Consider the following 15,595-nt stretch of genomic DNA (forward strand, 5'->3'; position numbering starts at 1 on the left):
CACGCCTATAAATAAATTTATGCTTTTTAAAACTATAATGTACAGCATTCTGAATAATAATAATATGAAATGGAAAGAGAGAGAAGAATACTAAAAGTTTCACTTCCGTCGTGCGTAGGCTTGCCACACACTGTATTTTTTTTTGTTCTGTAGGCTTATGTTGTTTCTTTTTTCGACAAGAACCACATCACGATGATGCAGCTATGCTGTAGATACAAAGTTATAGCGGCTCAGACGTTTCGATTTTAGTTGATCAATAAACCACCCACCTTGAAAGCATATTGACAAGTTGTGTGAACCTTCTGTCAACTTTTAACAAAGTTGCTCAAGTTTTTAGTTAGAAATCCAGTCATTCAATAAAAATTGATCAGCTAAAATTGAAACGTCTGGACCGGTATTACCAAAGATATTATAAGAACGAGATGTGCTATGAGCAGTCCATACTGTGCGGAATTGTTTTGCCCAGTGTCGCCGGTTTTGTTCACCAATACTACTGCACACCTTCGCTTACGCTACGGTATCCGCACTAATACATAGAACAGATTTCTGTGCGTACACGTCCCAATAGTATTCAAAGTACCCTAATTAGGTAGTACTCCGCCTACGGTCCGGCTGCTAACATAGCATATCTCGTTCTTCTAATATCTTTGGGTATTACCTAAGTAGGTAGTACTGTCGATGGCTGTAGTTATTACGAGTATTATAGTATATATTGTAGGCCATACTAATAAAAGTGTTTTAAATTTTACGCAACTAATAAACAATCATTTACGGTAAGATGGTTGTTTAAAATTTAAAACATGTTTGTTAGTAAGGCTTATTATTTATTACGCTTTTTAGTTGTTTTATTTATTATGTATTTAGTTGTTGTTAGGTACTTATTCAGGTATTTTCCAATCACATATTTATAAAATTTTCATTTTCGTTTAGGTGAAAATACGAATAACTTCAATCATTAGTCTTGCCCACAGTTTGGTAAGTACTTTTTTTTCCATAGATAAAAGAAATATTTATTAGGTAGGTACCTATCTACCATTTTCTTGTTGTTGGTTGCAGTAAATAAAGTCAAATTAAAATAAGGAAATAGTAACACAAAATGCAAATATTTTATTTGTAATCAGATCGACAGCATTGAACAGGAGCCGGATTAATTCCTCCTTTGGCCGCCTGCACAGATATCTATTTCAAGCTGTACCTATCTTACATTTTCAAACATCCCTTTAGACTTCTAGAAAAAAAATAATATTGGATCTACAGAATTTTCATGGTTCCTACAGATAGACATAAAATTGAAAATTCGTTTTTTAAATTATAATATGGTTTTCAACTGTCATTTTTCTCAATGAGTTTTTCATTAAATGTGTTTTATTTATTGCTTCATTGGAGTTTTTAATAATCGAAATTAGAAGTAGGATTTTTCTGGATTTTCTGGCTACAATAGGTTTGCACATATTATTAAAAAGTAATAATAAATATTTCAAATGTCCACAATGAATCAAGACAATGAAGACATCACGAAAAAGGAAGACTCGATGGTAAAAGATAATACTGATGTGAGGCCTTGTCCTTGTGGCTGCTTGCTCCATTCCATCCATACCAGGGAACAGAAGAGCCTGGCTTTGCATGTGATGCCATCAAACATCTTACACTACCAAGGAAATGTGTACCGTGCTGCCGATATATCTAGTTTCTGGAAAAAGGACTGCCGAAAGTTTCTATGGAAGAATAGTGACAAGTGTCAATCTGAAGGTGGAAGAGATCATTCATTCTGTGGCATTTGTAAAATTAGTTTGGCATTAGGCAAGGAAGACAACTCCATTAGTACATTAAAGTAATAAAAAAAAATTATGGCACTTGTATGTTGCTCTCTGTAATTGAACTATTGAGTGTCTTTTCCTTTGATGTAACTACCCAGCAGTTCTAATTAAAAACTATCTACCCAGATCTATGCAACAGTAGTGCCTCTACGGTTTTTGTAATCATGTATGGTTTTTTTGTATACCCAAATTATCTTTATCTTTTGGTAAATTTATCGAATTCCACTGCATGCATAGGCTCTTAAAAAAAACAACACTTGATTTCAACTTAAATATCGAATAGAGATAACTATTTAGGTATTTTAATAATTTGTGCATATTTCCTAACCTAACATAACTTTGATTCAGATAAATTGGAACATTATTTTATCTTTTACCATTTCGCACCACATAAATAGTTTTTTCTTGTAGTAATTAAGTTGAAACCAAGTGCTTTTTATATTTTTTTTGCTTATTGCGTGCAGCGAAAATCGACAACATAATTTATTTTTTTTCACAAATGTTTTGTTTGATAAATATATTATTTTATAAATCCTTTAAACGATTTTCTTAGTGATCATTATATGTGTACATTCATCATGAAGCATAAATAATACAAGTCCAAACAACATCTTTTCAGGAGAGCGATTTAAAATTTATAAGCTGTGAGTACTTCTATTGGATGATTGAGTAACAAATGCCTATTTTTGAGATTTTTTATTTTGATACCATGTGAAGATATTTTCTAGAGACTGAATTTTTTTTTGACTTATACTCTTTATACCTAGCATGATAGATATATAATTATATAAATAGGAGCCTGCGTAAACTAGCAAGGTAGCACAGCAATTTTAGTCTAAACGCAACGCCCTATTATGGACTGATGTGAGTAACAGATAAAATATGTATGTGTAATTATATAATTTTTTTTTAAAGAATTTATTTGTCTATGTTGCTTGATCTAAAAAGATTCTATTGTCAATGGTTTAAAAGTTATGATTTTTCCCTTATTACTGAGAAGCAGAGATGTGCAAAATGGGTATCCAAAACCATTTGAAATGCAAAATGGAAATGGTTCAAAACTTTTCCATTTGAAAATGCAAAATGGTTTTTAGAAAAGCATTTCAAATGCAAAATGCAAAATACCTATTTTCAAAATGCATTGAAAATGCAAAATGGTTTCTCAGGTCAAACAATTAAAATAATTATAGAATTTTTAAACAATTTTGTCATTTAATAATGGACATCAATGTAGAACAAACATTAATTATTATTTTTTTGGTAAACTAATGTAAGACAAGATTTTTTATGCATAGCACAAAGGGTAACAATTATTTTATAAGCAATAATTATTAGCCTGAAACACTCATCCACATTGAAAAATCTCCTGATAAAAGATACATGACGCCAACGGGACTTGAACCCGTGTCCTTTCGATTTCCGGTCGACAGCTCTGACCACTGAGCTATGGCGGCTTATCTCTTATCCGCGAAATAATTCAATATATACTAGTGTTTGATTCAACAATTACTGCTTGTTACATTTTTTCACCTGAAACAACCAACTTTATTTTATATGAGAAAGGCATTGTAAGTGCTAACTCTCTCACTAGATGGCGTCGAGACAAATTGTCTACATTTTTTGGTAAAGATACTAGAACTTGTCAAATATTAATTATAACTTTTTTTGGTAAACTAATGTTTAAGACAAGATTTTTTATGCATAGCACAAAGGGTAACAATTATTTTATAAGCAATAATTATTGATTATTGGATGAGTGTTTCAGGCTAAATAAGGCTAATCAGGTTCAAATAATTATTGGATGAGTGGTTCAGGCTAATAATTATTGCTTATAAAATAATTGTTACCCTTTGTGCTATGCATAAAAAATCTTATCTTAAACATTAGTTTACCAAAAAAAGCATTTAAAATGGAAAATGCATTGAGAAAAGCATTTAAAATGCAAAATGCAAAATGGTTTTTAGAAAAGCATTTAAAATGCAAAATGGAAAATACCCATTTTGCATTTTGCATTTCCATTTGAAATGGATTTATTTGAAATAAAGCACATCTCTGCTGAGAAGTATTTTTGACTATAACAGCTGTATTGCTTCACTGCGACGATTTAAACATGACCATCTTGGCGCAAAAAGTACCCAACTTTTAGTTTACTAGAAATTCATTATGAAAACATAGCACTAGCGCTCATCATGAATGGCTGAGATAAACCCCTCACGAAAGAGGTTTGATGCTGAATATTTAGCTTGCCACGAATATAAGGTTTATATGATTTAAGATTTTCACGGCCAAAAGTATTTTTGTTATTTGTTTTTGGGGTGTTATGCCGTGTTGCGCTAACTCCTTCTTTAGCCAACGTTTCGGACAGCATTGCAGTGTCCATCACGTTGGCTAAAGAACGAGTTAGCGCAACACGGCATAACACCCCAAAAACAAATAACAAAAATAAGGTTTATACTTTCATGAAGTTATGTATCTGCATTGTGCAGGAAAAAATACTACATATGTATTTATAAATAAAACAATTTATTTATGCATGTAACAAAGATAGATTTATTTGCGAAGAGCGTCTAATTGTACACTACATATGTATATTAATTGAGAAGTACATACATACATACTTCCTGGTGATATTTCGGAACTAAATAAAATGATTATGGCAGAAGCCCTTACATCCCATCCAGATTTAATCTTTTCGCAGCACATAAATGATGGGCGTACACAACTTTCATTTTAACAGAAAAATTTCTCAGTAGATATGAGTAGTACATTATTTCCGCTCCATTTAGTGGCGAAAAGGTTAAAAGGATAATCAATATTATGAAAAGAAAAATAACAAAATAATAATTGATCATCACATAAAATCTTTTCGGCATGTTTCGGGTTCACAATGATACATTGGAAATTAAATCAAAATTTGTATTTCTGTACTCCAATACACGAAGAACTTTAGTAAAGTATAATTTAGTGAACGTGAAGGGGCTTCTAGCGCATATAATATTACCCTATGCAATTCTTTACTTTGAATTTCTATGACAGAATATTTTCTATTCCACTATGAATTAATATGTTTAAAATACACTACACTGTAACAAATTAATTTTCTTAACACTATTGACATGTTTGAACGGTATCCAAAGGTTGTTGTTCCACTTGCTCCTTCAAGATGTCTAAATCTTCTCCGCATTCAAATCTCACAAAGTCATGGACTTTCAGCTGATGTTCCTTCAAAACATCATTAACGGACATTTCTGGGTCGGAGAGGTATTCCTGATAGATCAAGCAAGATTCTTCATCGGAGTCCTTATTTTTTTCATCTGTTTCTTCGTCGCCGACCTTTCTGGGATTCATGCCAACGATGTGTTGGCAGATTTTCTGTCCGATGTTGGGCAAGTTCTCGCTGTCGCTATCGCTGCTGAAGGCCACGATGCCCCCGTATCTGCCCATGGTGAAGTCGGCAGGCTGCGCGGTGGGCGGGTGGGTGTAGGCGGAGAGGTGCAGCCCCGGAGAGGTCTTCCAGCACTGTGCCCTGCGGAGGGTGGCATTCTCTCCCACTGTACCAATCATCAGCACCAGCTGTTCTGCTAATGTCTTGCCCCCGGTAGATTGCAGGGCACCCAGCTGCTCAGCATCAAGACACATCTGTAACATAGAAAAAAGAGTGTTCTTGAATTAGCTTGTTATTAGCTAAGTTCACAACCAGTTATTTTACAGGCTCCTGCCTAGCACCTAGCGATCAGAAGTAAAACTAGGGCCTATAGATAAAACAGATGTTTTGTTTATCTGTTTGGCTTTCTTTGACAGTGTTTTGTTTTGATAATTAGCTTGTCAGTGTGTGTTATTTGATAAGTTATAAAAAGCCTCGCCGAGTGGATTTCTCACTTCTTCTCTCTTAAAAAATAGTAACAGTCAGTCATTATGGTCAACTGAACGTTATTAAAAGTGTTTTGTCCGGGTCGGGAATATTTTTAACTCGTAACATTAAATAAAGTACAAATGCAGTTTTGTGCAACAAAAACTATGCGTCTGTTATTTTGAAGACTTCATCAAGCCCCAACAATTCTCAACAGTAAGTAATGGTGGATTCCAGTTTTTACAACATTTATAAACTACTAGCTGACATGCATCCGGCGTTGCACGTGTTCGAGTCATGTTTTGAGGTTGTGAATTCTAGTGTATCTGAAAACTGGGTCTATGTTTAAGGTGGAAATAATATATTATTCTAAAGAATTGAAAAAATTTTCAACTAGCAATAATCGCACCTCGGATAAACCTCATTGGTTATGTGGGTTTTTGATTCACCATTCCAATAATTTAATTAAATTTAATTTCATTCGTGCCATGTCTTTCTCGGGTGTCCCCGACTTCCACCATTCACTACCGTATAACACCTTGTTACTATTAAAAAACCTATATTATATGGACTTTTATTATATAACTCTATCTCATTCCAGTGTAGAGATAATGTGCTAAGTCTTCCTCGGGCGTCCCCGACATTTTTAATGTTCCCTACTGTATACCACATTATTACTACATATTAAAAACACTACAATATATCTTTTCTACCATTTAAACCACTCTCTAAACACTCCTAACACTAATAAGAAGAAACTTTTGAAATTTTCAATGAAATCTGTTCAGTAGTTTTTGAGTCTATAACATATATTTGGGACAAACAAAGAAAAATTCATTTTTATATATACAGATTTTTGTATACCGATAAAATTACATTACCCAACTCACTGGGTGCTATTCATTGAATTGAGAGTAAACAGGCATTTTATTTAGTCATTGGTGCTATTTTACTATTGACTACTGTGGTACACAATAGGTTGATTTATTTTTCAATCACTGGTTTTTCAATTATTGGTACTTTTCAAAAGGAGATGATTCTACATCATGTTCTAAGGACGGGTTGTTTCACAGAATTTGAACAGTTCATCAAATTTAAACATTCATTTTCGTGTTCTGTGGAAGTCCTATTCAAGTTCTGTTATTATATCAATATAGGCTAGTTGCTTGACAGAACTGGAATACATAATACAGAATTTAAAAATTAACTTTGAAGTTTGAAGAATTTTTCAAATTATCTATTTATTAAATCATTATTGGACAGTTGTTTCACAAAACTGAAATAATAACAGAACATGAAAATCAAATTGAAATTTGATAAATCGTTCAAATTCTGTGAAACAACCCGTCCTAAAAGAAGTAGATTATAGAATAAGACTAAAATAGTGCATTGTTCAAATATCACCCTTCTAAAAAGCAATTATATGTAACAACTGTTTATTTATACATGGCCGACAATGGGGCTCAATTAGGAGCCTAGCAGAAATGTAAGACGAGTAAGGGTTTCCATTTGCAATGGCAACATTACTTCCGCCGAGCGATAATGAAAGACAACATATAGAGAACTGCTATTTACGTCAACTTGTGATTGAATCATCAATATACAGTTCAATCAATAATACAGACTATTATTTGACATTCTCGTGCATAAAATGAATTCCTGAAATTTGAAGAATTGTTCAAATTCTGTAAAACAACCCTTCCTCAGTGTTACATATATTTAAAAAAGCATTGAAACTAGTTTATACACGTTATTGATTACATAAATTTAAATCAAAATATACAATGTTGTTTCATCATTCTCGTGACGTTAGATATGTGTAAAACATATAGAAAAATCCCTCTTCTGTAAAATTTGTCAGGTATGTGTTCAGTTTTGGCATTATTACAACGTTATTATTGAATTATTGATGTCATAAGTGTTAAGAAAGTTACCTTTGTCAAGAGTCCCTTAGCCTGCAGCTTGGAGTGTGCGTATTTGAAGCAGGAGTTGGCAGCCTCCTCCACCATGGACTGGAACTTGTCATTGCGAGCCACAAAGTCAGTCTCGCAGTTGATCTCCACCAGCGCAGCGTGAGAGCCGTCGAACTTTACGGCCACCAGACCCTGGCTCGTGGCTCTGCCCGCCAGCTTGGTGGCTTTGGCCCAGCCCAGCTCCTGCGCTTGCTTCTTCAGCCATTCTTCTGCCTGAAAAAATAAATTATAAACAAATTATTCACTATGTTAAGATCAAAAAAATATGAATGCCGAGTGTCACATCATTGACAAGAATTGATGCAATTTGAATGGACTGATCAATGCTGATTTTCAGCCTGTTTCAGGTTTGGATCAAAATGTTATCAGCTATAAAGCTTGGATGGTTTGGTGTTTGTACATCTTGAGATAATTAAGTTTAGATCTGACATTAATTATTTATTCATGTTTTACAACAAGAAGTTGATTGATTCTGTGCAAAGAAAGGCGATCCGTCTGATCGATAATACATTGTTAACAGACTGAGTGCCATTTCTAATGCACATGCGCAAAGCAGGCATTTCAATGGAGCTTGCTAGAAGGAGCTAACAGCATTGATCCCTTGTGCAAAACTCAACGGATACAAGTGGAACATCCTTTCACAGTTGATGTTGGCTTAATGAGAATAGGTCGTTCCTTCGACTCGTTTTTGTGTAAATCGGCTCGTATGTGAAATGAGCTACCGGCAACTATTTTTCCTCCTTCATATTTATAATTAAGGTCTCTTCAAAATCTACATTAATAAATCCCTTCCTACAGTCCTTTGAGGTTTCTACGGTGAATCTATGTAAAATATAGTAACGTCATTGGTAATGCTTGTGGTAAAACAACATACAGTATCAACAATAATCGCCATCATTTGCCAACTGTTGGTGCTTTATTATGGCACGGCAGTGACTTGGTCACTCGACACCTCAAAATCCGTCAGGCGCCCAGGCCTGTTGTTCCCTAGTCGGTCTTGAGGTAGTATTTGACAAAACTTTTGAATATATCTGAATTTTGTGAGACAAAAACAAGTATATATGAATCCTATAATTTCTATACCCGCTATATCCGATTTTTTGACAAAATGATCTGAGTATGACGTCTTGTTCACATTTTTGCGAGCAACAAAAGGAGCCTAAAATTGAGTTTCAAAACCCTCTTTATCACAACCAAAAACCATGTTAAAACTGCGAGTGAGAAACCAAATCCGCTATATCATACAGAAAGTTACTAGCAAAACGCGCTATATCGGATTCAACCAATCACAAGCAGTTATTTTGCCAAATTACAATATGGCCGCCGCTCTGACGCCATGCTCGTGTGTCAAAATGATCTACGCCTTTGTTTCTAAACCTGCCATGTCGACTCAGTTGACTTTCAAAAGCCTCTATATCACGAAGTGAGTATCAAAATCCGCTTTATCCATTTTATTTATCGAAATTACTTAATTATTGCTAGACATATATAGAAAAATAAATGCTTTTCGAAATTTTATTACTCCAATTCATTATATAAAAAATTGTAATGCAATTACTTATGTACGCTAGAGATGTGAGAGTTTTTTGCGGTTTTCTCCAAATCAATGAAAGTTGATATAGCGGGTATAGAAATTACACGACTCATATGTATTATAACGTCATTGAAGTTTATTTGCAGCTTCTTAAATTGAATCATTCTATAGATGCCTTTAAAATTTTAATAAATGCAAACTTAATATGAACTGAATATATTTATTACTAGCAGTACCCCGCCACGCGTTGCTATGTCTCACTCTGTCTGTGCAGATGTAGAAACAATAATGCGTTTTGCATTTATGTTCAACAAGCTGTTTTTCGAAAAAAGCTTGTTTTTACTGCTCACAGGTGACATTCATATTGTACAGGTATATAAAAACACACACATATTCAAATGCAACATTGTGTCAAAATTTGAAAGCAATCGACGGGAGCTTTCGGAGATTTAAGATTTTGAACAAACGAACATTTACTTTTTTTATTGGTAATTATTTACCTACGACTACCGTTTGAGAAAATATTCCGTACGACACACTATTTTGACACACCGAGTTCTCTCATACTTCGCGTTTGTTTGTGTAGTGGCAGTGTAGGAAACATGAAAGGCATAATCGGCATAATAGACAATTTAAAAAACGGTAGTCGTAGGTAAATATTTACCATTTTATTTATATATAGATTCGTAAACAAGGCAACATTTTAGACTATATTAAAATAATGAACGTATAATTAGCCATGAATATACAAATGTGTACCTTATTTAAATCATTGTTGTGCATTTCTAAGGCCTTCTTGCAATTCGAAAAAGTATAGCCAGTTTTCTTTCGTAGCTTGGAAAGTAAAGACGATTCTGCTGACCAAAATACTCCGCTGGTATTAAATCGTCGAATAAAGTTGGTAAACATCTCCTAAAACATGGAAATTTATTGATTAAAAGATTATAGGTTAACAATAAATTGACGTTTGGTATCCATGGATTTTATAAAATAATCCGTATCCAAAAGAGAGAATATCAGTCGACATTAGTTTGTTTTAGAAACAGGATGTCAAATATTCAATGTAACATGAAGAATTTTTAATGTTTTAATTGAAAATTTTGTAAATCCATAATTTATTACGAAACAAAACAGGTGATTTGATTGTGATTAGTTTTAGGTGTATTAAAGTAAATTATTTAGTGTCACAATACATAAAAACTTAAACTGAAGCACATTTAAAATGTTGTTTACCGTGAGCTAAAGGAAGTTTTTCCCAACTTATTTAATTGAAAATGTATTTAAAGAGTTTTCCGTAGCAGAACAAAATTTTACTCTCTACAAACAGTACAAACAGGCCGGCTTATGGAAAATCTCTGTGTTGCCAGAGTGAAATTTTCAAACGTCAAAAATATTGGATTCAGTCAACCACTTTTATTTTTGTCTAAAGTATGTCACACACCCGTGAAAGCTGATATAATGATGATAAGATTTTTCAAAAATTGGGTATTTTGCGTGAAGAACCTTTTGTGAGGAAAATGCGGGACTCTAGATATTTCTTAATTATTCTACCACATTGAAAAAAATGCTAATTTCAATAGAATTTTGTTTCATTTTGTATGTAGAATGGAGCTTATGGGGATTTTTTTTATTTTGTTCTTCCCAATTCGGGGACTTTGAGCACCTATTGTGGGTATTTTAAAATGTGTGTATCGGCAACCCTGCCCATGAAGCTTTTACATTTTATTTTAAGTTTACAAATTGTTTTAGCAATTGGCATATTTTGCAGTCAATAAAAAATGGATAATCTTGTTGATTTCCGCTGCACGCTTAAGGTAAGCGACACATTAAGCTTTACGCATCATGGCTTGGCCTATTTCAGCGTTTGTCATTGTCCTTCGCCATAGTGGTCTGTCACAGGCTATACACAAAAAATTATAAACTGCACTTGGTTTCAACTTAATTACTACAAGAAATAAATATTTATGTAGTGGGAGATGGTAAAAGATGTATTAAACTTCCACTTTTTCTCAATCAAAGTTACGTTTGAAGCTTAGGAAATATGCATAAATTATTAAAATAACCCATGTGCATCTTTACTTAAACCTCCGACTTAATTGGTTATCTCTTTTAAATATTGTCGAAAACAAGTGTTGTTTCTTTAATTAGCCTTTTCATGAAGCGCAAATCGACAAGTTTACCAAAAAATGTTAATGGATAGCCAAAAACACACATTCATTAATTATTAATTTTCAGGGAAAAGGACAATATGTTTGACACTGGAAGGTCCAAGAAAACTCCACATAAGAAGAGGGTTTTCAAATCAGTAGATGAAGATGGAGTACTAATTCCAAAACTCCCCAGACTGGAGCTACCCAAAGATTTCAATAAGCCCAGGGCCGAACCTTTATTTTCAATACCAAAGGAATTTCTTCACTTGCCTGTTTTGCAAAAGAAATTCAAAGAAAAAGTATGCGTCAAAAGAGAAAAACGTAAGTTTATGGTATATTTTTATTAATAGTTACGCTGTGTAGAAGTTAGATTAGGTGCCTGGAACGTCACGGTGAGACCCAAACGGTCGCACTAGACATATCCAAGGCCTTTGACCGGGTCTGGCACCGAGGACTTGTCAACGAATTGCCTTCTTACGGACTTCCCGCATCCCTGTGTACGTGGATTGCTGACTTTTTAAGGGATAGGTCGATTCAGGCAGTTGCTGACGGTTTCACCTCATCCTCACACTCCATAAATGCTGGCGTCCCACAGGGATCGGTTCTGTCTCCGACTTTGTTTTTGTTGCACATCAATGACCTTTTGACATGTGCACCGATTCATTGTTACGCGGATGACAGTACAGTTCATGATAGCTTTTTGTTTGACAAGCCCCCAAAGGGCACACAAACTCCAACGGCTCGGAGGGCTTTGAAGCAGAGAATGGACGGTTATCTCGAGAGTATTTCCTCCTGGGGTAAAAGTAATCTCGTCGAATTTAATGTTTCAAAGACCCAATCCTGTCTGATTACGTCTAAAAGGGATCTAAATGATAATCTAGTCTCCTTCAACGGAAGCAATCTTCCGAACAGGCCTTCCATTGATATGCTTGGTGTAACTATAAGTGACCAGCTCAGGTATGGGGGCTCCATCGAAGCCAGAGTAAAGCTGGCCTCTCAGAAGCTGGGCGTACTGTACAGGGCCCGCAGATACTTTAATAGTACACAACTGCTGACCCTATACAAATCGCAAGTGCGCCCTACTGTCGAATTTGGCAGCCATCTCTGGTCCGGAGCCCCTAAATACCTGAAAAAAACCCTTGACTCTGTGCAAAAACGGGCGGTCCGTTTGATAGATTCCCCAATCTTAACAAACGGACTGCAATCTTTAGAGCACAGGCGTCAGGTAGGTATGCTGTCCTTGTTCTATCGGTATTACAATGGAAGATGCTCTGAGGAACTAGCGTCATTGATCCCTTCGGCACCGGTGCGTAGTCGGGATACACGCCAAACGCGTGCCCAACATTTGTACACGGTTGACACTTGTCACATGAGAACGGGTCGCTTCTACGATTCGTTCTTAAGTTCAACAGCTCGGCTGTGGAACGAACTGCCGGCCTCTGTGTTTCCTCCCTCCTACAACATGGGACTCTTCAAGACCCATGTTCACTCCTTCCTCTCCACAAAAAGACCCTCCACACAGCATCCCCAAAGATGACATAGGCCCTGAGGGAAATTATTTTCTTCAGGGCCTCCTGTGTGGAGTTAATATAAAAAAAAAAGATAATTGATAGATAAGGCCAAATAAGGGAAACGCATATTTAAAAAAATTCTTTTCCTTACAGCATCCATGCATGTATCTAATTACAGAGAGCATTTGGAACAGGTTGAAAACTAACTCCCACCAGACTAATCAGATGCGTGCGTTGGGGGGGTTGTTTTTTTTAAAGTGGATTTTTAAAAAGAATCATTTTCTGCGCACTCTAAAAATAAACCATTTAAATGTGTTTTGAAAGCATCAAATGTTCTCATAAATGTATCATTAGACTTCATTTGTTAGGCACTCTGGAGGGAAACCATTTAAATGTGTTCTGAAAGCATTTAATGTTCTCTTAAATTTTTCTTTAAAGATTTCATTCCTTAGGTACTCTGGAAAGAAACCATTGCCTTGTCATATATGTATTTTTAACATCTCAAAAGCCTAAAAAATTACAATGTCCGAAGGCAGTCTCTAGAGAAACCACTCCCATGTTACAAAGGCAACTATTGATTTTCTCATAATTGTCTTTAAAAAATTGCACGTAAGTATTCATGATGGCCTCCATGGTTGATAGGTAAGACTCTTGACTAGCAAGCTGGAGGTCACGGGTTCAAATCCCGGTGTGCGCAAGCAAATTTCATTTATGTTATTTTACAAATTGCTAATTAAAAATAATATTAAGCATATTTGCAGCACGTTTCAGAGTGGAAGATACTCTCAGTATCGCCCTGGTGTAAGGCCACCATTCAGATTTGAAATGTTGCTTGAAATGGCTTTGGCCGTGTTTGGTGAACAGATCTGATTTGTCCCTATATACTTCCCCACTTTCCTCTTCCCCATCTCCTTACTCTCCCCACTACCTTCAGCTTCACAAAATACCCCAATTGGGGATGCCATAGTCTCACTGGCTTCAGACGTTTGGGAGCAGTTGGGACTCTTGAGCAGTTTCACATAATTAAAAAAAATAAGAGAAACCATTCACATGTCCGGAATGCAACTATTTATGATTTCATAATACCTACTCTCTCTAAAAAATTATATCCTCAGCTCTTGTTCTGTATTCAAAATTTGTATTTTATATCGATAAATCAATTGCTTATGGTTGTTGAGAGAGAAACCATTGCCATCTTCTGAATGCTTAGTAAAAGGGATACAGTCAAATAAAAAGCAACAAAATACATAAATATTGGTTTCATATAATATACCTACTATCCATAATTTCATTCTATTCCATACCAATTTTTATTGTGTAATTTAAGATACAAAGGATGGGTAATTCCCCGTAATTATTATTTCATACTACATCTATTTCAAGGATTAAAATATCATTCTGGGACCAAACCAAGCCAGTACAAGAAAATAGTCCATGTAGTAATAATATACAGATTGTATCATGAGATACAAAATTTGAACAATGTCGTTGAGTTTTGGAAGATTTTCTATGGGTATTGGTGTATTTAGTTTGTCATTCGTAACGCAATATACACGACCTGGCATTTTTTTTGTCATAACCCGGTGCCTTTAATAGTTTGGGAAACAATGAATTAAACTCACCGGGCCGGGACACTGAATAAAATCAGCCCCTTAACCCCCAAAACATTTAAAAATGTTTTCAAATTAAGAAAAAATATTTTTTTTTCTTGGAGGTTCTCATACAAGTTACGAGGCTGATATTTATTTATTTATTGGACAATTTGTATAGCGCCGATTATGATTCATTGTCCCAGCCCAGTGATCTAAGTAACTTTGAAAGCTACTATAATGTTAATATTGCCGCACAAATCAACACCAGCCAAGGAAAACCAAAGGCTGCAGTTTGCTAGTGATTAAAATAGATGGCGCTGAGATTGTTTAAAAGTTTTTAACTGGCAACATCAATATGGCTCATATGAAAATGCAAATAACTTTTAAAAAAGCACAATTGCCCGAGCGCATATTTTAAACTTTAACCAAACAGTGTTAAAATTTTTTATTTTTTTTAATTTTTTTTTTATTTATTCACATTTAAACCCGCTAAACTACTTGTGTAGTTTGTCAGCAGGGACATAGAGACAACATTTATACACTCATAAGATACAATTTGAACGGTACATAATTACATAAATTGGTTACATTGCAGAAAAGTTTAAATAGCAGCATAAAAGCCTTATATAATAAGCAAGTAAAAATAAATGTATGAACAAATTAGTATTATCAACATAAAACATAAAAGCCTTATAAAATAAGCAAGTAAAAATAAATGTATGAACAAATTAGTATTATCAACATAAAACATAAAAGCCTTATAAAATAAGCAAGTAAAAATAAATGTATGAACAAATTAGTATTATCAACATAAAACATAAAAGCCTTATAAAATAAGCAAGTAAAAATAAATGTATGAACAAATTAGTATTATCAACAAGTACATCAATAGTTTCATAAATAGAGGTAGGTAGTCAGGTATTACAAAATAATTGTTTTTCCATTTTCTAAGAATATGAATTCCATTTCAGGGGCATCAGTATAGATCATTATTATCCAATAACCATTTCCTTAGATTATATTTAACATTAGCAGTATACATGTTATTATTTTTAATTGTCATTGGTAATAAGTTAAACATTTTGGGTACTATATAGTTTAAAGTTCTTTCACCATATTTATTAGTACATTTCGGAACTACCAGTCCTTCCTTAGTGGTACTTTCTGA

The 15,595-nt window shown here is 34.4% G+C and overlaps 1 protein-coding gene across 1 annotated transcript; it reads right to left on the reverse strand.

Annotated features, from left to right (window-relative positions):
- Positions 1–4,335: 4,335 nt before the first annotated feature.
- On the reverse strand, positions 4,336–10,501 carry mEFTs (elongation factor Ts, mitochondrial). The gene is made up of 4 exons (XM_089631460.1): positions 10,408–10,501; positions 9,934–10,086; positions 7,602–7,853; positions 4,336–5,456 (listed from the first exon to the last, which is right to left on the reverse strand). The coding sequence occupies exons 2-4, from the start codon at positions 10,081–10,083 to the stop codon at positions 4,926–4,928; spliced, it is 933 nt and encodes a 310-aa protein (XP_089487586.1). The 5' UTR covers positions 10,084–10,086; positions 10,408–10,501; the 3' UTR covers positions 4,336–4,925.
- Between the last annotated feature and the right edge of the window lie 5,094 nt (positions 10,502–15,595).

This window comes from Hesperophylax consimilis, chromosome 4 (genome assembly GCF_061612785.1).
Source record: "Hesperophylax consimilis isolate HC1 chromosome 4, BYU_Hcon_1.0, whole genome shotgun sequence".
Classification (NCBI taxonomy): Eukaryota; Metazoa; Arthropoda; class Insecta; order Trichoptera; family Limnephilidae; genus Hesperophylax; species Hesperophylax consimilis.

Excerpts from the sequence above, each read along its gene's own strand:
- mEFTs (XM_089631460.1), bottom strand. The coding sequence starts at position 10,083 with ATGTTTACCAACTTTATTCGACGATTTAATACCAGCGGAGTATTTTGG. Across the intron at positions 7,854-9,933 it reads ACAACAATGATTTAAATAAG|GCAGAAGAATGGCTGAAGAA; the intron begins GTACACATTTGT and ends TTATTTTTTCAG. Across the intron at positions 5,457-7,601 it reads CTAAGGGACTCTTGACAAAG|ATGTGTCTTGATGCTGAGCA; the intron begins GTAACTTTCTTA and ends TCTATGTTACAG.